At 47.7% G+C, this 24486-nt stretch overlaps 10 protein-coding genes across 10 annotated transcripts; 5 read left to right on the forward strand and 5 right to left on the reverse strand.

Moving 5' to 3' along the window:
• Positions 1-123: 123 nt before the first annotated feature.
• On the reverse strand, positions 124-2528 carry I203_106845 (uncharacterized protein; the record flags this gene model as incomplete). The annotated part of the gene is made up of 11 exons (XM_019151532.1): positions 124-344; positions 408-918; positions 1019-1194; positions 1253-1385; positions 1453-1558; positions 1626-1748; positions 1826-1941; positions 2010-2032; positions 2092-2223; positions 2306-2362; positions 2423-2528. The coding sequence occupies 11 exons, from the start codon at positions 2526-2528 to the stop codon at positions 124-126; spliced, it is 1704 nt and encodes a 567-aa protein (XP_018999156.1).
• Positions 2529-3939: 1411 nt separating this feature from the next.
• Positions 3940-6079, forward strand: I203_106846 (uncharacterized protein; the record flags this gene model as incomplete). The annotated part of the gene is made up of 9 exons (XM_065518065.1): positions 3940-4217; positions 4278-4453; positions 4526-4641; positions 4726-4838; positions 4896-5334; positions 5407-5513; positions 5573-5702; positions 5763-5870; positions 5936-6079. The coding sequence occupies 9 exons, from the start codon at positions 3940-3942 to the stop codon at positions 6077-6079; spliced, it is 1611 nt and encodes a 536-aa protein (XP_065373369.1).
• Positions 6080-6188: 109 nt separating this feature from the next.
• I203_106847 (uncharacterized protein) lies at positions 6189-8478 on the reverse strand (the record flags this gene model as incomplete). Its single annotated transcript, XM_019151530.1, has 3 exons — positions 6189-7329; positions 7444-8208; positions 8261-8478. 3 exons carry the CDS (start codon positions 8476-8478, stop codon positions 6189-6191), a joined length of 2124 nt encoding a protein of 707 aa, XP_018999154.1.
• A 317-nt stretch (positions 8479-8795) lies between these two features.
• Positions 8796-10437, forward strand: I203_106848 (uncharacterized protein; the record flags this gene model as incomplete). Its single annotated transcript, XM_019151529.2, has 7 exons — positions 8796-8955; positions 9032-9144; positions 9199-9295; positions 9354-9563; positions 9625-9805; positions 9855-9998; positions 10056-10437. The coding sequence occupies 7 exons, from the start codon at positions 8796-8798 to the stop codon at positions 10435-10437; spliced, it is 1287 nt and encodes a 428-aa protein (XP_018999153.2).
• A 447-nt stretch (positions 10438-10884) lies between these two features.
• On the forward strand, positions 10885-12822 carry I203_106849 (uncharacterized protein; the record flags this gene model as incomplete). Its single annotated transcript, XM_065518066.1, has 10 exons — positions 10885-11106; positions 11173-11358; positions 11410-11499; positions 11564-11686; positions 11778-11796; positions 11849-12056; positions 12112-12378; positions 12468-12483; positions 12536-12619; positions 12673-12822. The coding sequence occupies 10 exons, from the start codon at positions 10885-10887 to the stop codon at positions 12820-12822; spliced, it is 1365 nt and encodes a 454-aa protein (XP_065373370.1).
• A 497-nt stretch (positions 12823-13319) lies between these two features.
• On the reverse strand, positions 13320-15315 carry I203_106850 (uncharacterized protein; the record flags this gene model as incomplete). Its single annotated transcript, XM_019151527.1, has 10 exons — positions 13320-13569; positions 13617-13775; positions 13832-13905; positions 13952-14097; positions 14152-14172; positions 14229-14313; positions 14385-14519; positions 14565-14741; positions 14799-15094; positions 15153-15315. The coding sequence occupies 10 exons, from the start codon at positions 15313-15315 to the stop codon at positions 13320-13322; spliced, it is 1506 nt and encodes a 501-aa protein (XP_018999151.1).
• A 942-nt stretch (positions 15316-16257) lies between these two features.
• Positions 16258-17209, forward strand: I203_106851 (uncharacterized protein; the record flags this gene model as incomplete). The annotated part of the gene is made up of 3 exons (XM_019151526.1): positions 16258-16338; positions 16398-16733; positions 16790-17209. 3 exons carry the CDS (start codon positions 16258-16260, stop codon positions 17207-17209), a joined length of 837 nt encoding a protein of 278 aa, XP_018999150.1.
• A 323-nt stretch (positions 17210-17532) lies between these two features.
• On the reverse strand, positions 17533-19849 carry I203_106852 (uncharacterized protein; the record flags this gene model as incomplete). Its single annotated transcript, XM_065518067.1, has 15 exons — positions 17533-17621; positions 17670-17861; positions 17914-18032; positions 18092-18214; positions 18267-18443; positions 18493-18593; positions 18649-18805; positions 18856-18923; positions 18973-19106; positions 19164-19181; positions 19252-19267; positions 19322-19434; positions 19492-19553; positions 19612-19743; positions 19800-19849. 15 exons carry the CDS (start codon positions 19847-19849, stop codon positions 17533-17535), a joined length of 1551 nt encoding a protein of 516 aa, XP_065373371.1.
• A 619-nt stretch (positions 19850-20468) lies between these two features.
• On the forward strand, positions 20469-22866 carry I203_106853 (uncharacterized protein; the record flags this gene model as incomplete). The annotated part of the gene is made up of 14 exons (XM_019151524.1): positions 20469-20844; positions 20901-21000; positions 21064-21131; positions 21184-21250; positions 21309-21385; positions 21438-21559; positions 21607-21680; positions 21752-21794; positions 21846-21953; positions 22009-22164; positions 22214-22338; positions 22396-22565; positions 22619-22671; positions 22732-22866. The coding sequence occupies 14 exons, from the start codon at positions 20469-20471 to the stop codon at positions 22864-22866; spliced, it is 1674 nt and encodes a 557-aa protein (XP_018999148.1).
• A 402-nt stretch (positions 22867-23268) lies between these two features.
• Positions 23269-24216, reverse strand: I203_106854 (uncharacterized protein; the record flags this gene model as incomplete). The annotated part of the gene is made up of 4 exons (XM_019151523.2): positions 23269-23514; positions 23572-23997; positions 24055-24131; positions 24195-24216. The coding sequence occupies 4 exons, from the start codon at positions 24214-24216 to the stop codon at positions 23269-23271; spliced, it is 771 nt and encodes a 256-aa protein (XP_018999147.2).
• Between the last annotated feature and the right edge of the window lie 270 nt (positions 24217-24486).

Here is a 24486-nt window from a genome sequence, read left to right on the forward strand (position 1 = left end):
GAGACCGAATTCCAACCATACTATGCAATGTGACCTTTGTAGAACTGAGCGCATGTCAAGGAGTCGAGAAAGTGCATGACCGTCTATTTTTCAAGCATTATAGTGAACTCTATCTTCTAACATCTATACTAAAATCTTCTCCTTCACTCTCGAACCCTGCGAACTACTCTTATCTTCTCTTTCATCTGTAACAGGGTCACTTCCGGAGTACGTCACAGGGTATCCACCCTGATCGTCAAACGAAGTTGATGGCGACGATGGGAAGAGATCGTGCACGGCAACTTCGATCTGCGGTTCTCTAGCGGGGAAAAATCTATTCAATGCCAGATAGACTATAATCGCAACTATTCCAATGAAAAGTATGCATCAGCCTTACAACTTCGCTGGGCCCTAGAGGTGTAACTTACAAAGATCACCAGCGATATTCGAGATCATGTATATATACTTGATATTTCCGATCTCTACCGTACTATCAATTGCATTGACCATTCCCGGCAAGTTGGGAGCGATGCCGACGGCCAAAGCTACGTATGCCCTCCAATTCCATCCCTTGGAGAATCGATATATACCATCAGGTTTATACAATTCGTAGATATCTATCTTTCGTTGTTTGATCACAAAGAAATCGATCGCCATCAACACAGCGATGGGCGCAAGGACGATCGAATAGGAAGACATGAAGGTCAGGAAGTTGGTTGCTGAGGCAAGGACTTTCCATGGCGCGAATCCCCATACTCCTAGGGTGATAGCTAGCATCTGCCCTCGCCTGATGTTGATGTATTTCGGTGCGAGGGAAGTCATATCATTCGCTGCCGAGATGGAGTTAGCCGAGATGTTGGTTGTCACGTTCGATAGCGCCCAAACTAAAGAGCCAAGGAACATTGCTGCCCGGCCGCCGGCGGAGGTGTTCCATAGGGCCTAGCAAGCGAGGGTGGGTACATGATCAGCACAAGACCTGTTTACAACGGCCATAGGGAATCTGACATGAAACACCAAAAAATAATCCTGTATCACTCACAACGATGTCGTACGGTTGATAGAAGGAATCAGTAGTGCCGTACACAGAGTTCAGACAGGCCGCAGAAATGGAAGCAAAGATACTGAAAACACTGAATAAACCCGGAATAGCGAACATTTGTACATATGCAGCCGAAGGCTTCTTGCAATATCTTGAGAAGTCACCAACGTTGATACCTGGGTCATGGAGGTCAGCCCACGAGCGGTGAGGATGAATCACGTTCGTCAAGCTCACTGAGTGTAGCCCAGGTTCCCTGAGTGGCAGTGACAGAAGCCATGAATGCAATGAATCTTTTTGATCCGCCTGGTACTCTGTTAGGTGGACTTGACAATGCTTGAGAGGTCAATGGTCCAGCTCTCTTCACCGCCTGTGTTAAATCCATCGCTCTCAGTCAGTATGATTCTCACCTCAAAGCGGAATAGAAACGAGCATACGTAGATCAATGTCCCTACAGCAATCACGGGGACCAGAACAGCTTTGGTATTGAAGACCCATTTCAACTTGGATGGATGGATGAGTGCGAAAGGAAGTTGCAACAACCTGAATCAATAAAGATTGGTCACCTGTGACCTCTCAGATGCCATGCCAATCGGGAAAGGTTGCTTACCAAAACAGAAAGAAGGATAAGAAGTCCCGGGAAGTAGCACCCTGACTGGTGGGAATGCTGTTATTCAATCTCGCATATTGAGGCCAGATAGCTTCTATCATGAGAGAGACGAAGATACCGCCGCTGTGAACAAGAGTTGAGATACAAATGAGCAATGATCTTAATTGCGATTCTTCAAGATACACAGCTGTCAAACTCACGACCACGAGTTGATGGATAACCAGAAACACGCGATGACCATTCGTGAGAATACGACGAATTTGGATCCCCAATATCCGTACGTGGCTCGAGAAGTCACTGCAAAAGGTATGTGAAGCTATAAAGGCGGGCAACACAATCAATGTTGAACCTCAATCACTCAAAACCCGTTGCCAATTTCCTCACTATGGCACCAATATACGCATTTGCTAGAAGCAGGGTGACTCGATTCAGCTTGGAGACGTCGATGACTTGCAACTTTGCTCACCAGTGACAACCAAAGCCACCAAGAACCCTCCGACAAAGATAGCAAGGCAACTTTCCCACCAGGTGAGACCCATTGCGACAAAGCTGGACACTGTAGCCCATTGACCGGGGTTCAGAGCATCGGATATCCAATCTGAAATACGGGACCGTCGTCAGCCGAACCTTCCATCCAACCGGTCTGTACTCAAGACGTTTGGCAAAGATCAACCACTTACAGGTGAAGAAGGTCCAGCCTGTCCACAGACGATGTTCTTCAGGTGCAGGATCCATATCTACGTATGAACGATACACATCAGTATCGGTAACGATAGCCCGTTGAACGATCCACGCACCCTTATTACTCCATACATTCTCTGGCGCGATGCAAGATTCTTCTTTGGGCAAGACCCAAGATGAAGGAGCCAGGGTACGTTGTCGAAGGGTGTCTTTGATGGCCATATTGTCGGTTCTTCTTTACCAGTTGTGCTCTTGCGAAGCAAGGAATGATCAAATCAAGAACAGAGTATTCAACCTCGACTGGCGCACCCTTTGTACAAGCTGTGGGAATATGGTTCTTATCAAGTGGGCGACCACGACCAAATTAATCTTGGGTTCCAATACAGAACCAAAAAAATCCTTATCTTTCCGCTCCACCCACTTTGCACATGGTCCATCCTGTTCGATCAAACTTTTTTCTTTCCTCGGTTACACGCGTGGATCAAAGTTGTTCCTGACTATCTCCCTTATCTCTTGATCCGTATTGGTCGGAATCATACACGTCGATCACTCCCCTTCTCCCTGCCTGGGCACGATTTATGGGAACAAAACACAGTGTAACTGAGCCGATTCTCTCTCACGCTCATGAGGCAGCCCTAGTGCATGGACGATAAGAGACCTTGAGTCATAAGGGTACAGCTGTGCAAACGTCTTATCATTCATGCGTTGATGATGGGATTTATGGAGCCGGGACACCTCGCCAGCACAAAGGGACAGATTATCAAGTCACGACAGGCTGTGGTGGTGGAATTGGTCCCAAGATCGTCATCGTCTGATCGGTCCGACATTGGGTTTCGAGGCTGTTGTCACAAGCCCATATAGTGCCTGCCGAAATGACTATGGTATGTTATATGTACTTTGACTTCTCTTCCATATCGCAGTTTGATTCAGTATGTGTTGCAGATGTTTTAGGCGCGTGTGATTGCCTTCGCCGACTTAGTGTATGCCTGAGTCCTTCACAGTACGCGCGCCTAATCAATCCGATCTCGTCCCTTGTGAATGCGCGGCCGAGATGTGCGAACGGGATGAGAATATCCGTTTCCAGCTTTCACTCTTGCTAGTCATGTATCATCTAATCTCAGACATCATAATCATCCTGCTCACCGTTAAGAGCGGGGTCAACAGCCTGAAGCAATGAAAAGAATCTCTTGCTTATATACAATTAACGGTTTCGTAAGGGACTCCGCGGTGATGCGACTGGTTCCGCGGTACATCGGTTACCGTGCACTCTTTTCTCCACTAAATCGCGATCAATCGACCCATTGATACCTGGTTCGGCTGGCTGAAGGGTACCCAGATCTAGCTGTTATGATGCTGATTTTGATTATCAGAAGTGCACTTGGTCACATCTGTATGAGCAAGATCACCGTTGATCGAAGTAGCCATCAGACTTTCCAATGGTATAAATAGGCTGCGATGTGAACGACTGGCGTTTCCATCTCCCTTCATCGTCTCTCAATATCAGAAACATATACACTTATTATCCATCAGACTTATTAGGCCCTTGAATCGTTAACACATATAGCACAGATCGCCTCACAGCCTTACGACATCAGTCCATATTTAAACTATACCAAAAATTTAATCGCACCCAATGCTCGAACCTGTTGAAGCTGAATTCGCTCGTCCACCCATTTACACCACTGAACAGGAAGAGGCTCTGCAAGATGAAGACGTCGAAACACCAGATGCCTTAAGTCCAGCTGGGCTTGAGAGACATCGTACTCAGATGAGTCGAGTCCTCAGTACCCATCTAACTCGCGTTGGCACCCACACTCCAGACAGCAATGAGTTGGAAAAGGGAAATGGAGAGATACTAGTGGAGTTCGAAGAGGGAGAGGGTCCGAGAAATTGGTCGCAAGGAAAGAAATGGCAAGTAGGAATCTCATATCCTCATCAGTATTTGCTGTCTCGCTTACGGTGGATATACAGGTTCGCAACCATGTCTACTTCTTTCCTATGTCTTACCGTCGCCCTAGGTTCTGCCATGCCAACCGGTGACCTGCCGGGTACGGCAGAAGGTCTTCACGTATCAGACGAGGCTATCTACCTCTCGATCACCCTCTTCGTGGTTGGATTTGGAGTTGGTCCACTGTTCTTTGCTCCCCGTGAGTTTTCATTGCACGAGACCCACGCTTCATTGAATAGAACTGATCTAAGGCTAATCACCACAACGATAGTATCCGAGCTGGTTGGAAGAAAACCAATCTACTGTATCTCCATCTTCTTCTACTTCATTTTTACCCTTCCATCATGTCTCGCCAAAAACATCGCGACGATGCTTGCCGGTCGTATGGTAGGTTGCTTCCCGGCTCAAAGCCATTGTCAGACCCCTGATCACTCCGTTGAAGGTCACTGACTATTCATTGGTCATATGTAGCTTGCGGGTATAGCGTCTTCTGCGCCAATGACGAATGTTGGTGGAACAATCTCTGATATATGGGCAGTAGAAGAACGAGGTATTCCCATGGCTGTCTTCAGTAGTGCTATATTGTGAGTTCACCGGAGGCTCACCTGAAGGAAGGCATCTGATCTGACATTGAATCTCAGTATGGGTCCATGCTTAGGACCATTGTTCGGTGGCTGGATCAGTTACAAGACCCATCAATGGAGATGGATCTATTGGGTATTGTTCATCCTCGTCGGAGTTGTTTTCGGCCTCACCCTCCTCATGCCGGAAACACTCGGTGTTGTCATCTTGAAGAGGCGAGCTGCGAAGCTCAACAAAGCCCATAAAACCAAACGATATGTCACCGCTCACCAGAAACTGCAAGAATCATCGGGTGTGTCGTTCGGACAGATACTCAAGACTGCTATGATCCGTCCATTCATTCTCATGTTCCTCGAGCCGGTGGTTTTGTTCATGAGCTTCTACTTGAGTTTCATTTACTCTTTACTTTACGCCACCTTCTTCGCATTCCCAATCGCATTCGAAGAGATTCGAGGTTGGAATCCTGGTATGACTGGTGTAGCATTCTTATCCATTGTGGTGAGTAAAGCAATTCCTTTCGTCTTCTCTATTCCGTATTCCGGGATGCTGACCGGGTGGTTGAATGACCAGGTTGGTATAATGATTGCTATGTTCCTTATACCAATCCAAGAACGACTATATGCTAGGAAACCTGGACATCCGGAATCTCGACTGTACCCGATGATGTTCGGTGCTGTGTAAGTTCTATATCGCATCAGGGTCTTCGCTGTTTTATGCTGACTCGTTTCCGATACAGGCTTCTACCTATCTCTTTATTCATCATCGCTTTCACCGGGGCGTACGCTCAGGTCCACTGGATGGGTATGATGGTTGGAGGAGCTCTGTTCGGATGTTGTATGGTCAGCGTATATATCTCGGCAAACAGTGTAAGCTGGGACCTGTTCTCATCTCATGATCTAGGCTGCTAATAGACCTTACATATTCAGTACATCGTGGACAGTTACGCTCATGTAGCCGCCTCAGCAGTTGCTGCTAAGACCCTGATGCGTTCTCTTATTGGTGCCAGTGTACCTTTATGGATCACTCAGCTTTTCGTAAGTTGCGATACTCAAGAAGCATAAATCATGAGGGACTTTGCTGATGGAATAGTCCCATTCAGCACAACCTTGGATTCCAGTATGCTGGGCTTTTCTTAGCTCTCGTAGCTTGTTGTATTGGTTTCATACCGTACATCTTCTTCTTCAAGGGTGAGAGCATCAGGAAAGCATCCAAACGAGCATTTAAGCCGGCGGAAAAATCATAGATGTCTTTGTACAGATTGGATCTCACTACCTGGACAAACCATTTTGCTCGCTAGAACGTAAGATGATAACATGCATTTATTGAGTACTCCTATGACCGCAATCAGTTCTTCAACCCGCACCTCCTTGTGGTTTCCCGTAGACTTGTGTCAGCAAAGCCTCCAGATCTTCTAGTGTGAAGTTCTCCGCCATATCAGGATCCACTGTCATATCCACCTGAGATGGTGTATTGTTCAGTGTACTTATCCTGCTCATCTCATGTGTAGTGTATGGATCGAACAGCTTTTCCTCATTGACAATCGACATTGTGCCAGAACTGGATGGTGGTGTTGACCGAGCTGGAGATTTGGCTCGCTCGTGCAATTGACGAAGTATCTTCAGAGCTTTCAGATCAGCACTTTTACAAGCTGACCATTCTCCTTCAAGGTTCTTTGCAGTGCGGTCTGATAAGACTTGCAATAAGCCTTCCGCGGATTGCAGATCGCCCATCCATTTCCTCCAACCGTTATGGTCTGGACCGTCCCGAATAGCTGCCAAGGCAACCAACACTCCCGCCGCAAATACCTTGGATCCAGTATTCCAGGAGAAAAGACTTCTTCCCTCCGGCCATCTCAATGTGACGTGCCATACGAAAATTTCGGACGAAACGATCAATCGATGTGCTGCTGCGAGGGATTGTTCGAGAGCATGTTGAACAATCTGTCCGTTGTTGGGTATTCTGGGACACAAGGACAGGTATGGTTGATAAGCATTGAGAGTGACCGACGCTTTACCTGTGTTCGATACACATGCTTGAGCTAGTATCCATGGCGGTTGATCAGGGGCTGTGAGAGGGCAATGACGAGTCTGAGCGGTAGAGAGAGTATCGAAACGGAGGTGTGCTGGTATCTGAGCATCCAGTCGTTCGATAAGATTATCCACAAGCACGATATCGGGTAAAGGAGAGTTTGGGACCAAGGAGTGCCGTGACAGTTTCGATAGCTCAGTCATGATTTGAGTTGTATCAATTTTGGCATCGATAAACGCCCATTCCGCAGGCGCAGTCTTTCCAGTAGACGCAACCAGTATCTCTGGTGGAGTGAGGTCGGCAATGGATGTAGATGACGATGTGAATATCCGGCCGATAAGCGACTGATCGTTGAGCTCGCTTTGAGTGATATCTTCACGTAGGTCACAATCGGGAATAAGGACTGGCTTTCGTACGGTCGACTGCGGGAGAATGCTAGGTAATCGAAGTTTTTCTGTGATTATCCTAACGCAGATGTTAAAATTGAGGTCAGTATTAGATCAAGGAACGTGAATTGAAAGAACAATGCCGATAGATCAAAGCCATGCTAATCGACATGGTCTCAAATGCAACGCTCACCTCTCTCCTATTGACAGCGCCCACCATATCCGCCTTCTTAATTCCTTCCAAAAAGGGCTGATCTGCACATCCGAATCGTCCGGATCTCGATGAAACTCTAAGAACAAGGCGGTATTGGTCAACTTACCCTGCGCGAACCATGTTTGAGATAACGATGAGCAGTCGTCCATTATTGCTCTTTGTATCCGAAGCATGAGCGCATGAAGGTGATAGTAAGCGAATTCTGGATTAGAATCTTTAGATCGATAAGGGACTAGATTTTCTGAGATTTCATAGAACCGATGGTGAAGTGATATCAGTTGCTTGCGCAGATTTCGGGATTGTTGCTCCGATTCACTATTGCTGTGCTGGTCATCCAACGTAGTACCGATAGCCATCGTCAGACATAATGAAGCGAGGTAAGAGGAAGATTCTTTATCGGTATCATGCCTAGCCTGACCAGTGCTGATAGAGTAGATCTTGAGAGCTCGACTTGTGAAGGAGGGCTGGTGGGTATAGCGCAACATTGTGTCCAAGGTGAAATATTTACGGAGTAGGCTTTCGGCAAGTGAGAATGGTGGAAGCTGAGCGATGAGAGACGACCAGACATCTTCTTCACTGTGCCTCGATGGAGATGAGCCGTTCTGGTGACCACGAGAGGTATTGGAAAGCAAAGATTCTATCTTAGCAAGGGACTTCTCAACATGACTGAGACGGTCTTCCAACGAAGAGGGTGCAGAGTCACAGTTGTTGTTTGAATGATCTGGGACGGCACCGACTGGTAGGCTAGCATGTGAATCAGATATCAAGACCAACACGGTGAGCCAGCATGACTCACGATCTTTGAGCCTGGCTTCCTCTCCATGGATCGTATGTGCATTTGTCCTCTGCTTTTGCCTTTACACAACTCCCACAGGGTCTACCCAGATCACAGCGAGTCTTGAGTGATTTACAACGGTTGCACACCAAGACCGCACGAGACCGTTTGATCCTTCCTCGTTCCAATGCGTGGTTGTCCATCGAAGCGGATGGACTTGGCGGTCTGCTCCTTATCATGTTATCAGATACGATGCAATACGAGGGATTTAGAGATAGGGATGCATAACTGAAATTGGCATGTTGATGATACTCGTAATTAACTGTTACTTGTATTGATGTTAGTTACATCTAACATTCGGGTTTGGTCATCGGCGGCGGCGATAAGCGGTGATATGTCTCCCAACACCGCCGTTTGGTCAATCGATCTGCATTTTCTTCGTGACCATCACATTCCTATGCATTGAAGAAATGCTATAAAACGGAGAGAGTCACATAACAGTCCCAGCTGGAGTCTACAGATATATCTTCATAATCCCGAACCTGGTCAACGCATGATGATGGCATCAGCCGCAATCGAAAAACCAACTACCCCAAAAGTGGCGATTTCACCTGTTGCTCCGCCTGTCATGATGACCCCCCCACCAGATGGTGGGTTCGCCGCATGGTCAACAGTTGCTGGCTGCTGGATGGCTTTGTTCGTTCAATTCGGATTATGTGAGTGGGATTTCTATCATTGCATGATACTAAGAAGATGTACTTTGGATAATGATTGATTCTCTCGGTCGACCAGGTAACAGCTTCGGGGTTTTTCAAGCCTACTACGAGTCAGACTTGTTAGGTCACAAGTCACCTTCTCAGATTGCCTGGATTGGGACACTTCAGCTTTTCATTCTGTTCTTCGGGGTATGTAGTCCTACAACTCCTGCTAGAGCGCTATCAGGCTAAATCAGTATCTAGGGCTTATTCGTGGGACGCATCCTCGACTCCCATGGTGCACACGTTCTGACTGTACCCGGTAGTCTCTTGATAGTCCTGGCGTTGATGATGACCTCGCGTAAGCTCTATCTCTACTTGCGGATGCACATGGAAAACCGCTGACTACTTCTAACCAGTCTGCAGAGGATATTGGCAATTCATACTTGCACAGGGAGTTCTGTTTGGAATCGGATGCAGTATGACGTTTCACCCTAGCGTCTCCTTGCCTCCCCAGTGGTTCTCAAAGAAGCGTGGTATAGCCACAGCCATTGCCATGAGTGGATCAGGACTTGGTGGGGTCATATGGCCGATCGTCATCAGAGCGTTCTTTGACTCACCTAGAATCGGTAAGTCACGAATACTGGACACCCTGAGGAGGCTGAATTGATGAGAATTTGTTAATGCCAGGTTTCCAATGGGGCACTCGAGCAGTCGGATTTATCTCACTGGGATTGTTAGCGGCTGCCAACGCTCTGATCCACAAACGAGCGCCCAAACGGAAACCCCTTCCCTGGTTCGCGATGTTCCACTTCTTCGCAAATTTGCATTTCAGTTTGACCATCGTTTCTATCGCATTCACCCTTTTTGGGTAAGCTGGGTGGCTTTTGATAGCCATTTAAGCTGACACTGTGGCTTAGCTTCCTCGTACCCTTCTACTATATTTCGACCAATGCACTTGCACTAGGCGCTTCCGAGGCCATGGCTTTTTACACTCTTTCTTGCATGAACGCCGGTTCCACGATGGGTAGACTGGTCGCAGGTTTCATTCCTTCCCTCACTCCGTGAGTATGCCTGTTCACGAGTCACACTACTAACGCTGAGCTCACGATGTGATACAGTCTTCTGATACTTCCGACTTCGTCCCTACTCTGTGGTATCTTTATACTTGCAATGTGGATCCCACTTAAAAATGTTGCGAGTCTCCTCGCTTTTGGCGTTATCTACGGCATGTTCTCGGGTATCTGGTTATCAGCAATCCCACCCTGTATCGCTTCGATGTCTCAATTACCGGAGATTGGCGCCAAGCTAGGGTTGACCTTCGGTTCAGCCTCAATCTTCGCCCTTGTGGGAGCTCCAATTGCTGGAGCGATCGTGGATGCGCATGAGGATGTGGGTGGATTCAGACTAGCAGCAGTCTTTTCAGGTGTCATGATGCTTGTCGGTGCAGCTCTTAGCTTCGTTGTGTGGGTCACAAAGCGTCAAACATATTGTGGGAATTGATGGTGCCAAGGCGGGTATTTAAGGGAAGCTGAGTAGCGGTTCGATGAACAAGCGATCTTGATTAGCCTTTAGCCGTGGAGCATGGGGATAATGTGATACGTCGACATCATCATAATCATGCTTCATGACATGCAGACCATCATTTCGATCGGATCACGTAGTTGCTGCTTACTCTGCCTTGATCAACAAAGATAACAGCGCTATTTTTAGCCTGTAAGATGCATGATATAGGCTTTTCAGCGGTCGGGTGTTTGTCCGCCTGGCAATGGAGGGTTGTAGGATGGTGCGATCGGATTTACCCGAAGACCAGAAGGAAGGGGACTTAACAGTGATTGCGATATCAAGGGACATCAAGTCCTCAAGAAGACTGTTCTTATCGTACTTCACTTTTCTTTCTCATCTTTGCAGCATAATAGATACTACAGTATACCACACTAGACAGATACAATGCACGTAAAAGATCTACAAGGCAGTCTTCCTCCCGTGGGAGATGAAGGGACCGGCCGAAGCAGCAAGTTAGAAAAGCAGATACCCAGAACCGGTAGACCTGTAGAGGTGGGGATGTCGCTATCACTCTGGCTTCAGACGGTCAGGAACAATCCTCTTCTGAATCACCGAACCACAGAGGAGCTGCCGAAGACAGCGGATGTAGTGATCATAGGATCTGGAGTGAGTATTCAGATACTGCTTGCTCTCATGTTGTTCTAAAGCTCATCCCCAGCCAAACCACTCGAGGCTACGGGCTCTTTGACTGCATTGTCCTTGCTACAAAGTCCCAATCCTCCCAAATCAGTAGTGCTGCTAGAAGCACGAGAGTTATGTTCCGGAGCCACCGGAAGGAATGCTGGACACTGCAAACCTGATCAGTGGAGAGGGTTTACCGAGTATGAGACGGCTTTTGGCGCCGAGCAAGCTTTGAGAGTAAGTTTATGCGTTCCGCGTGAAGTAGGGTTCTAACGCCAACTACAATAGATACTATCAAATGAACAGCAAACGTGGGAAGGACTGGTAGAATACGTCAAGAAGCATAATGTAGACTGTGACTTGTGGGTAGGAAAGACCGTATGTCATGCATCTGTCCTCCATGCTGTAGGGTCGGGGTCTAACATATTTCTTGCATTGATAGCTCGACGTATTGATGACGGATGATGTTGCGGAGGTTGCTGCCAATAACTTCTCGAACTACCAGGCAGCTGGTGGAGATGTCTCCCAGATAGAGGTAACCACGGACCAGGGTAAAGCGGAAGAGGTGAGTCTGTATTCCCGAATGCCGAGCTCACACTCGTTTAGATCTCTCAACTCAAAGGTGCAAAAGCGGTGTATGCATGGGATGCCTCGAGGTACATCCTTGGAAACTTGGTGAGTTTCAGGATGTGCTGTTATCTCATACGACCGCTGAGATCGCTCCCAGTTGCACATATCAACCAGCAGTCCTTGGATCTTGGATTGAATCTCCAGACTTGGACCCCGGTCACGAAAGTGTCGGGATCCGCGAATCAGTGGACCGTGCACACTGAACGTGGTGATATCAGTACACCAGTGGTTGTGCATGCTACCAATGCATATGCTGGGGCTTTGCTACCCGAGACGAGGGGCGCAAGCCGCCCATGTCCGCACATGTACGTCGAAGTATGTTCTCTTGGATATCTTACATCATTGACGTGTTCTGTGTAGGTGCAACAAAGTCCTTCCGCCGTCCACATTTGCAGGCTCGAGATCCCTGAAGAATTCCTACGCAATCATATACCCAGAAGGAATGTATACAATCAATGCGAGGCCGACATCAGACGGCATATTGTTATTCGGTGGCGCAGCCCCAAACCAGAATAAACTGCTAGACTACGTTGCGAAAGATCAGAGGAGGAGAATCGACGATACTCTTACCAACTTTGAGCCCGTTACAGAAGCGGTACGAACTTTGGGCACAGAGGGATTCGAATGGTGAGTTACAATAACAGAAGAATGTCGCTAAATTACCTCAGGGATGAGCCAGAGCGAGGATCGAGAGTGCTGTATGACTACGCTTGGAGTGGTATCATCGCGAGAGTGGGTTGTAAAGATATCGGATATACCGTACATCAAGCTGATTCATGGTCAGAGTGCCGATCAAATACCCTTTATTGGCGCAGTACCTGGCAAGCCTGGCCAGTGGATGTGTTGTGGTCACAATGGTCATGGAATGGTGAGTTTGTAAATGGCTTAAACCGGACAAATGATCTCACTTGCATTCGCTAGGCTCAAATATTTACTGCTGCTCCAGCTTTGGCTAAACTGATTCAAGGAGCGACTTGGGACGAGACGGGATTACCAGAATGTTTCGAAGTCTCGAATGAGCGTTTAAATCGGCATTTAGATCCGAACTGGGAGCTAAGCGAGGACAAATGAGAGCGTTGTTTCACAGAGAGGTATCGAGTCGAGACAGTGGAATGCCATGTATGTTACCAACGATTTGATCCAGTCCTCTTCCGTTATACCAAGATAAGAAATTTCAAAAAAGCTTATCTCTTCCCTGACTGAAATCCCGTTTTTCTGACCGAGATGTAACTACATAACTTTTCGGTATTTCTGTATTTATTCCTGTGAGAAGTCAGAGAATCTGAAGTGGCTCTTTGGATGCCAGGGCGCCGCAGTCAATTGAGAACAGACGGTAAAAGCAATCGGCCTTTGGTCTGTGCAATTAGCCGATATATGGATCACAAAATTTGCTCTTAGTAACACGTAACAGTCTCCGCGTTGTATCGGAATTCCAGTAAAGTAGCAAGCTGAGTCTTACCACATGCTGGTGTAGATAGAGATTCTAGATACTTGTTCATGTCCAATTACATGACAACTTGAGTGTACAGATGATGCAGACAAACGATTTCGAAATTTCAACGAGATTCCTATTCAGTCCAAGGGATCTGGAATATCATACTTTCTGTGCCCCATTGCATCGTATCCCAGCCATATCCTGTCACGCCATCATTTTGCCAAGTCCGTGCTGTGTTAGCTGAGGAGGAGGACGAAGACATAGCATCAGTAGTCTCGAATTCGTGACGTATGTGATGCACTTGATCCAGTAGCAAAGCTGGGAAATCCAGCTTCTTGGGGTCGTTCTCGTTACGACCAGCAATGGTCAACAAGGTTGAAACGCTGTGACCTTGTCAGCTAAATTCCGCTTGCCATTCAGTACCACTTACAATGCTTCCTTCATGTAGGCGAAAGAGAAATTGCCAGTCTTATCGGCGAACTCGTCCAGCAATGAATCAGGGAAGTCTATCTTCTTGTTGCTTCGAAGGTTGTCCTGCCACCATTTAGCATAGTCTCGACGTTGCGCTCGAGATGGATCGGGGAAGGTGCTGATATGACATGGTCCAGTCAGTATCTATCCAATGTTTATTTACAGACAACGCACTATTTTCGATCAAATCTGGAGGGTCGACTCGACAAAGCAGGATCAAGTCGGTCAAAGTGGTTGGTAGTACCGATCTAGCAGCTTTCAGCAGATGAGCCCTATCTGAATAGCTCAACTCACCAAGAGAAGTCCGTCGTTATCTTCCAGTCCATCAACTTCATTCAAGAAGAACGATCTGTTTTGGTCTGTGATCAAAGAGTCGAGGTCCTCGAGCACCAGTACGCAAGGTGCCTCCGCTCGAGCGCGACTGAATATATCACGGATTCCTACGTATTGGGAGTTAGGGAGTCGTTGTCACATGTACCAGACCCCTGACCAACCTTTCTCGTCACCTGCCCATGCTGGTAGTGTCGTCAACATGAGCGTGCAGCTAGTCAACACACGGCTGAGAACTCACAATGGAATGATTTGACATAAAGGCTTGGAACGTTCACTTCTTTCATGAGTGCTTTCAGACTGATTGTCTTGCCATTACCTGGAGGCTACGTATGTATATGATCAGGATGGAGAGGACGAGTACGGCTGTGCTCACGGAGAAGAGATGAGTACTCACCCCCAAAAAGATCAACCCTCTTTTCCAGGGAACACCAAGATCTTTATAAATCTTCTCAGACTTGAGGAAAGAGCGGTAGTCGGATTGAAGGGCGGTTTTAAAACGATCCTCAAGCACGACATCCTCCCATGAAGCCTACAGGACCCTTAGCAGATGAATCGTACAAATTCTATGACTCACTTTTTGCACCGATTCCCATAAAACTCTATCTGGGCGCCATGATCCTTGCTCGAATACCCATACAACGTCTCTAAAGGATGAGCAGTAGTTGGCACAAGAACGTATAAATTGGCGAGCAGCATCCGGTTCGTCGGTGATGATGTGCCATTGGGTGACTTGACGATATGCTTCCGCCCACTGTGACGCTGTTCAGATATCATGGCGATTCCGAGTCATACGGAGACGAAATCTCACCGTTGCTGTGATCACTTTGAATTCCTTGTTCTTCTCTGCAACTTCCCACCCTCCAAACACGCTTCTCTCTACGACTGTTCCTTCTCCTTCCCTCCTTCGCGATGGCTTCACGAACACTGTCCTCTTGATGGGCTCCACATCATCTATCTCGCGGACTGCAATCGACGCTGGATCCCCGGCAGCAAAGCGGAAGATGTCAAAATAGATGTCATCAGTCGTCACGACACTGAAATTTGAGTACAGAGCAGCTATTTGTGTTTGGAGGTACGTGTCTGTGCCAGAGCGAGAAGCGGAGACTGCGTTTTCAGGAGATTAGTAATCTAGGAACCGACCCCACGTTTCATGCCAGCTCACAATGGTCGATGAAGATACTTGTCGGGTTCTTAGGATGGTGACTAGCGTCTTCAGGCTGTTTTGAGCTCCATGAGATCTGTGTTGTGTCGCGTGCACTTTCTGCAGATGCTCCCCGAGCAGCCCAGAGGACACAGAGAGACGTAAGGCAGCAAATCAGCCTCATGCTGAGATGATACGGGTCTGGATATCACAATGCCAGTGCAGAGGGAAGATAGTGGGAACACGTAGATGCTGATGTACACGTTGCATCACATGAGTAAGCTGTTGACTGATATGCATCACTGCTACATCGGATGGCGCGATACCCGATCGAATGCCGTGGCATTACTCGAAAACGATTCCAGCTAGCATCATTTCGCTATCGTCCTGAACTATCACCGTGCTGCTTGGAGGAGACACCCTGGACAATGTACATCCGTGTTCAAGCTCTTGAGAATATCGCTTGCACGATTTCATGTTCAGTCCATCTCATGCAGACCCCGACCAGAGTGTTTCCAAACACAGCAGGCGACAAGAAACAGTTCGTATACAGCATTCGTGGGCTATCGACCGAACCCAAGACATCCTACCATTGTTCGGAGTTCCTTGAAAGGAGCGCCAATACCCATCCGATGCAACGGCACGGCATTGACCCTCCAAGCCTGGTTGTTATTCTTTCGAGCCAACCATATGGGTTAAGCAACAAGTGAGTTAATTGTAGTGACAATCTAGCGCCTCGGCCGACCACGTCGGTCCCGGACCCAGCGCCAAGCCTAACCCTGAACATGAACATGTAAATTGTTTCGAAGAAATTGTACATGACTCCGGATCTTATCTGATAATGTGCGGCCGATTCTGATTTCACCTTAGCAGGCTCCAAGCAGGTGCCTTGGGACTGCGTCAGACTCTTTCTGGCTACAAGCATGCTTATCAGATATCGTCGGCAGACATCGCAACGAAGAAAGCCGTGGCGTTACTCAACCGGCCGAAGGAATCGAGCAATTTCCCATGACAGCTTCAGCTGACCAAAGATCATCATGGGAACGTTTCGAACATATAAGGTGAGCCTTTAGGCTTTGGAATAGTGTGTCTATCCGTCTACCAAATCCCTGCTGACTTCTTTGACATGTTGCTGCAATCTCTCTTGATAGCTACTTCCATCTCTGCTGCCTTCGCCATCAGTATCAATCGTCGGGCCGCGATCACCGTGAGGTTTGTCTCTTATGAGGAAGATTTATGGCTGCGTGCTGACTTGTATCTTCATAGGACTTCGATACCAGCCCTATCGACTTTAGCTTCCCTGCTGGTCGTACCTTCAATGCCACCACGGCGACCACAGCACCATGTGGAGGGTCTCCGGCAGGAGTCAGAGCGGACTACCCTCTGACGGGTGGTGATATCTCTTTGACTTCAAAGACACTTCTCGACACTGTGAACATCTTGTGGACCAACGAAACGGATCCAACTAGATTCCATGCGTTCTCCACCTACACCAACACTCTCTCAGAGCTGGGTAGTGGTCATTATTGTCAACCAGCACCGGATTTTGCCTCTTTTGGCTTGAAAGCTGGTGACGATGTCACCCTGATGATCATGTACAACGTGAGTAGACTCTTGGATGACCATGCGCTGTATGTTGCTGAATGCAGAATTCACAGCTTGAGGGAGTTTCCGACAATTACTACTACTGTGCCGATATCAATTTGGTCTCAGCTGAAGGCTTCACTCCTTCCGAGCAATATATGTGTAGCAATCTCACTTCATCTCTGCAGGTAGCCAGCGCAGAGGATTCGATGCAGGTCGGCACAACTTCTGCAACCACTTCATCCGGTACTACCAACGACGATGCTAGTCAAACCTCGACATCTGGGGCAACAGAGGCTGTCCCGCGAAATTCCGGCTTATCTGCCGCCGCTGGAGGAGGTATTGGCGCTGCTGTGACGATTGTGGTACTCGCGTCTGTCGCCGGGGCTGCATATGTCTGTGGATACGTGAGATTGGGAAAGAAGAGAGCAGTTGTGCTGGCAGATCACGCCTCCGATTCGACAGGTGTTCCTATTAAAGCGGCGCAATTCTGATCTCAAACTGGATAGGAGATACGAAGAGTAGATTTTTCTTTATTATGCTGTGTAATTTTGATAAGCCTCAGGACCGGTTAGATGCAATGTCAATTTTCGATAATCCAGAACCCATTTATTTGCACTGAATGCCGAATATAATGCGGAAATCCGCGAAGAGATACGCACCTCGAAAGACAACAGTATACATCAAGTTATAATACTCAGACCGGCCTCCACATGTAGGCCGGCCGATCGTTCTGGTCAAAGGAAATTTATGAGTTACACCGCGATTTTTCATGGGCCCTCTCCGATCTCAGCCGTCGTGCTGAAGCAGTTAACACTTAAATAGCCTCTCGATGGTGATATTCCCCACCCTTTAAGCCTTTCTCGGTATCTTCGGGTGGAAGACCGTGTTCTTGAGAGACACCCTCTGTACTCTAGTCAATAGCAAACCCTTTTGTGGAGGAATTATACTCACCTTGCGTTAATTGAACTTCCCGCTCCGTCGAAGAGATGGAAGGGACCTTGGCGCCGGGAACGAACCAATGGGTTTCTCGGAAGTAAGTGTCCATCTCTTCAAGAGTTCTCCCTTTCGTTTCGGGAAAGAGGATATAGAAAGTAAGGGCATTGGTGAATCCACAAACAGTGAAGACGAGATAGTATTTCCATCCTGCGTATGTTGGCATTAGCGGTGTCACGACTAGCACAGCTTCGTCACATACCGATGTTGGACCACGCTTTGGGTGAAACCTGTCCGATCATAAAGTTCGAGATCCAAGCAGCCATGCAAGTGAGCGCAGTGGCTTTACCTCGAACAGCGGTGTTAAAAATTTCGACGGGACTGTTGCGGGCCAACAATGAGGGAGAGGTCAAGACGATGAGTAATGTCTGAACACTCACTAAACCCAAGAAAGCGGTCCGATACAAGCCGAGAAAGCGAAGTTATAGATAAACAGCACGGATACGAAGCCGATACCTTGACCTCGATTACCACCCCCTTCAGCGAACTGTTTTGCAAGCGCACTGGTAACTTTCGTTAGCTGAGAGGCCGATGTACGGAAGACTGGTGACCTACGTGGCAATGGCAAAACAAGTACCAGCTAGCATGTTGCCCGCGATCAATGGGAATCGTCGTCCCACTCTGTCAACTAGCAAGATACAAGCGAGCTCTCCGAACAAGGCGTTGATGTTGTTGAGGGAGTTAATCAACAAAGAGGTGCTTTGTGAGAACCCGACGGACTTGTAAACGGTACTACAAGCGGTGATCAGTATGTGAAATTCTAGTGAACGAAAACACTCACGCAGCGTAATACTGGATAGCAGACACACCAGTCATCTGTACCGAGAACTGGAGGATGATACCATACAGGACTTTTCGTAAATTGGTACGATCCTTGAAGATCTAAATGGCATGAATTAGCAAGGTGTCATCGGAAGAGACTTAGAAAACACCCTACCAGACCCCATGACTGATCGGTTTGAGCTTCCTCCCCGACCTTTTGCTTCATAGAATGCCATTCTCCAAGGACAAAAGCATCATTTTGATTACCTCGGGCGTGGAGTCTGGCTAAAGTGCGCAACGCATCCTCTTCTCGACCTTTGATCATCAGCCATCTGTGAGGATGTCAGCACGTATAATCACATACGCCCGTCGCAAAACGCACCTTGGTGATTCAGGGAGCAAGAAGGACAATAGCAGCAGCGGTACCGCAGGTAGCATTTGAAATGCAAGCTTGAATGCTTGTAAGCTGATGCTGGTAAACGCCTGTTTGTTCACTCACAGGTAATCGCCAAGCAATAGGGTCGTTAGGATGAGTCTGTTGAACACCATAGGCTATCCAACCGGCCACGATAGCGCCGATACCCAAGAAGAATTGGAAAGTCGCGGTGAGCATACCTCGCTTGGATGGATGTGCTGACATGAAGCATTAGCTGCAGCTTGACGATGCGAGCAGGAGGTCGAATCACATACCGATCTCGGATTGATATACTTATACCATGGGAGAACAAAGGTTAGACCACGTCTCTTCCTACGACGGCTTACACAGATCAATACTTACGCGGAGCCAACACACCCTAAAACACACGACCTTAGTCATCGATTTTTTCAGATCAATTCGCAAGACCTACCAGCATACCGATACCAATACCCGCAAAGAACCTTCCGGCGAACATAGTCTCTTTGTCCTGCGTCGCGGTTTGTAAGATACCTCCGAGAATGAATACGCCCCCAGCGACGGTAACTTCCATGTATATCAGCACCACTATGCATGTGGAAAGTGCGTGTTATATCGACTTACTGGCCATCCTACGACTGAAACGGTCGGCAATGAGTGAAGCAGGGATACTTCCAACAAAGGCACTGCAAGTAATCGAATCAGACTATGCATCTTCATCCTAGGATTGCTACCGTCGCTCACCCAAGCAGCATGGAGGAGACAATAAAACCAATGTAATCATCGTCGGTGGTGTCGATGGTGGTGAGGAAGTTCGGTGCGACGATCACATATGAGATGACACCCAAGTCATATCCATAGAGCATCGCGCCCATGCTGTTCAGAAGGCTCAGTGAATACATTACCCCGCCTTGTCCTTGTGTCCGACTCACGCTGCAAAACAAGCACACAGGAATGTGTAAATCTTCGGAGGTATCGCCATGGTGTTTAATGTGCGTTTCGCCTGGATTGTTTCTCAAAGGACACAGTTTTAGATGATCGGGGGACTAACGGGACGATTTGGGACTCCAGTTGGGGTGTCCCTATATATCTTTAGGAATGTCCATCGTCGTTGAATACGTCTTGTTTCCGAACTTTTCGCAAGAAATATCCATCCGCTATTTCATCATGTGATGGCTTAGCCGGTATAACTATTGTTGCCGTAATGGTGATTCGAGGATAGAGGTTTTATGCGCGAGTCGACCTCAAACAAAGTAAATGTCGACGTCACATCGGTCCAACGTGCCTGAGATTATCTACCGCCCCGGACCGCGTGTGGTGATTTCAGATGCTTTACGATTGAAGGGGACACAGATTAAATCGAGATTGTGCAGCACAGCGCAGAACGTGACTTGCTCTTTACACTCCAGGTTATGTTAGAGTAGGCCCTTTTCAACCCTAATCACCCTTTCCGCTCTTCCAAATGTCAGGATGATGTTCCGAAATTCGGCAGCAGATATTTTCAATTACCCGGCGAAAGCACGCCAATGAGAATGATATAGATGTCGTTCATTAATCATCATTGTTATCTTCTTTCTTGAGTCGAGAAAAGCAGTCCCACGATGGCGGTCTATAGTCAACACGTGACTGTGCTTCAAGCTCTGGAACAACAACAAAGTCGGTTCGCCTTTTCCGCTGAGCCAGGCCATCCAACTAGACTACGCCCTGCGCGTCTTGACCTCGACGTCGACAGATTGGTACATCCTGCTGAGCCACCGATAACGGACAAGCTATATTCGGGATTTCTGGAGCACTTGGGCAGATGTATCTATGGTGGGATTGTGGACAGCCCAAAGCATCCAAGTCCCAAACACTTGCTCCTCTCACAAGACATTGGGGATTTAGCGACTAAAGGTAGACTGGGCTGGAGGAAAGATGTGATGGGTTGTCTAGCGAAAGATGGGGAATTGCAGATTCCTATGATGCGATGGCCCGGTGGTGAGCTCTCTCAGTGCACGGAGGAGTGGGAAAAGACGAACTCACATACCGCAAAGGTAACTTCGTGTCGAATTACCATTGGCAAGATGGGATTGGCCCGATCAGTCAAAGACCAAAGAGGATAGAGTTGGCTTGGTTGAGCGATGAATCCAACATGTGAGTTGCGTTTGCACCTGTGGTTGAGAGGCTCGATGTGATGACTGACTGACAGGTCTTCAGTTTTGGTACAGACGAATTTATCGACTACTGCCGAGGGCTTGATTGCGAACCATATATTTGCCTAAACAGTGAGTCTGACTGGCAGTGGAAGGAGTAAAACCGTTAATTCATGATTGGTAGTGGGTACTGGGACGCTTGAAGAAGCTTTAGCGTGGTTGGAATATTGCAATGGCACCGGGGACACCCAGTAAGTCTTCGGCTTCGAATCTCAAGTGGGTGTTGCGTACTGAAGCATACGAGGAAAGCTGGGCCGAGCTGCGGACAAAGAATACCGGACGGAAAGAACCACATGCCGTGAAATACTGGGGCTTGGGCAATGAGAGTAAGTGTTCTCTTGGTGATGCCTGGTGACTGCTGACAGACTCTGTCATCAGTGTGGGGACCTTGGCAGGTCGGCAATATGCTTCCATCGGATTATGCAAGGAAAGCCAGACGATGGGCACATGCTCTTAAATTGGTCGATCCGACAATACAGCTTGTCTCTTGCGGAGAGACTGTGAGTGCCAGTCGTAAGCATGGATCGACGAAGCTGACTTTTCTTAGGGCGCTTCGGAGTGGGACAGAGAGGTGATACAGGCCCTGTTGCCTTTGGCAGATATGCACTCGATTCATTACTAGTGAGTGTGATGAACCGCAATCGTGAGCTGAGACGAGACAGCACTATGCTTGGACACGATAAAATGTCAAGTGTGCCCGGACTTGAATACGAAAAGAATGTGTTTGGAGCGGCTGTGAGTGACCATTTGGAGATCCACCGAGATGACGTCTGACCACCAAGACAGGCTGCAGAGAAGCACATCGATGTGTGCAAATCCCTGATAGACATGGCGAACATTGGCAGGGCATTGGAGCGTATGCCTGGGAAAGACATGAAGATATGTTTCGACGAGGTGAGAAACGTTTCGGTTGTGAGGAAGAGAGACCGAGCTGAATGATGTATACCAGTGGAACGTCTGGGATGATGTGAAAGCTCGAGGGACTAATGGGTTGGAGCAGACTTATGATTACACCGACATGCTAGGTTTCTGTGCATGGTTGAATGTCTTGGTGAGGAAGCACAAGGACATAGGCATAGCATGTTTAGCTCAATCCGTGAATGTAGTAAGTCGTTCGCAACGGAAGGAATGGGAAGAGGCTGAGGATCAGGTAGATCTCACCTCTTATGACCCGACCGGATGGAATCCTTCGACAGACTCTCTACTATCCCCTTGCACTTTTCAGCAAGTACATGAAAAATGGGCATCTATTGCAATTGCCTTCGTTTCCTGACGTTTAGTGAGTCTTGACGTACCAACGCTGGTAGATGAGATCCGAGACACTGATAGTCCGTAGCACTGGTCCAACATATCCCGTCTACATCCAACAAGGTGCGTACAAGCCACCATACATCGATAGCGTGGCGGTGATGGTCAAGACGTCCAATGGATGCAGTATACGGTTGAGTATACTGAACAGACACCCGACGGCGGACTGGCAGGTGAAGATTGGATTTTCTGGCTTCAGTGAGTAGATGATGAACCAAAACAACTTGATGATCAGCTAATGCATAATGCAGATATAGAGAAGGTTCAACTCCATGAAATTTACAATGATGATCTAGCAGCTGTGGTATGTGCAAGTATCTTTAAACATGTCGTGCTGTCTAAGCTCACTGTGCAACCTGAATAGAACACCTTCGAAACACCCAATGCAGTTGTGCCAGCAGTCTCAAATCTCAATGACAAGGAATGGCAGTCAAAGCACGGACAGAATTTTGCAGTGAAAAAGCATTCATGGGTGTTCTTGATCTTCGATGGGGCGTGAGATGGAATAGATGATAGAGCAGGAAATCAAGGATTAATGCATACATTATGAGCAATTTAGCTTGTCTACTAATCTTCTCTGATTCGGTCTACCCGATGTGTTGCGTTGCTTAACCCCTTTTTCGAGCCCTGTGTTTCGGTGCTGGACGTGCGAGGCTGAACGACTTGCCTTCGAGCCTCCTCTACACACATGTCACGCAGCTCACATGTCTATTAAAATGTCATATCTGCATAATTTAATTTGTATCTCAATTCAATCCAAAATTGTGCTTGTAATCACTACTATTTACAATCCGTTGCCATACTTTCCAAGAGCACACAAAAGTCCAATCGCAAAAACAAGTCCTCCTCCATAGGATTCGCACTGACCATCAAGTGGAAATTACGAAAGAAAAACCGGAGCCTAATTGCTGGCTATCGGCATGCCTTGCCATTTGCGGATCGATCTACCTTTGAGGATAAAAACGGCACATAGTATGGTACCTACGCCCGATTCGAGAGCACCTTGAACGATGTATTCAGATAGGGAACCGTGCTCCTCTCCCCAATGATACACGAAGAATGCGATTGCAAATCCCCAAATGGACATGAAGATAACAAACACAGCTTGGGTGTCCATCGATTTGGAGAGGTAGCCTTCAAGGACACACTGAAGGAGATTTGCACAATTCAACTATGTTCCATGAATTCATCGCATGTCACTCACCGTTTGTAGCAACCCAGTAGCAGCGGACAGACAGAAGAAAAATAGACCACCACCAAAGAGATAGGCAATCCAATGGAGTTGTAATTTCACTACTAGGCCTACAATGAGGCATCCCACGAACATAAAGGGAAGGATCGGGAGCTGAGTGCCATGGAGACTTACAAGTGCCCATAGACGATGCTCGGGCTCTCGGCGACCTTGTCTCTTCGCCATATATGATACGACTTTGTCTCCTACAATCCCGCCTGACCATTTACCTAGAACACCTCCGAGTCCAAATGCTAAGAATGCAGCACCGAGGGGAATGACTGCAAAATTGTAAGGGGGCGCTTCGGACTTTTGCGGCATGACAATGGTGATTCCGACAGACCACGCAAATATGGATCCATAGTAGATGGATGGGATGACGATTGTCAAGTACCTAGCCTGTTCAAAATCCTGTCAATACTATCGTCCAGGAACAGCAGGTTTGATCACACTTACCATGAGAATGGGTGAAAGAGATATAGCCAGAAATTCGGCTGGTCTTTTCCAAGGCATCCAAGCGGCACCTACGTGCCCTAATCACCAGAACCTGGTATCAAAGCCTTTGCTACCAAATCACATCCAGCGATATTACATACCATCGAAAAATGATGATACCATAACACAATTTGGCATTCTTACATCCACGTACTACTACTAACAATACCACCTCTGACGTATCATATAGGTAATTATACCACATCATACAGCCTCGTATTCTACTCACCTCGTCATACAGACCGAGATACAACCAACCGCAGTTGGACTTAGGGGTTAGGGGTTAGGGGTTAGGGGTTAGGGGTTAGGGGTTAGGGGTTAGGGGTTAGGGGTTAGGGGTTAGTTAGGGGTTAGGGGTTAGGGGTTAGGGGGGTTAGGGGTTAGGGGTTAGGG

This window comes from Kwoniella mangroviensis (assembly GCF_000507465.2).
Source record: "Kwoniella mangroviensis CBS 8507 chromosome 1 map unlocalized Ctg02, whole genome shotgun sequence".
In the NCBI taxonomy this organism is placed as follows: Eukaryota; Fungi; Basidiomycota; class Tremellomycetes; order Tremellales; family Cryptococcaceae; genus Kwoniella; species Kwoniella mangrovensis.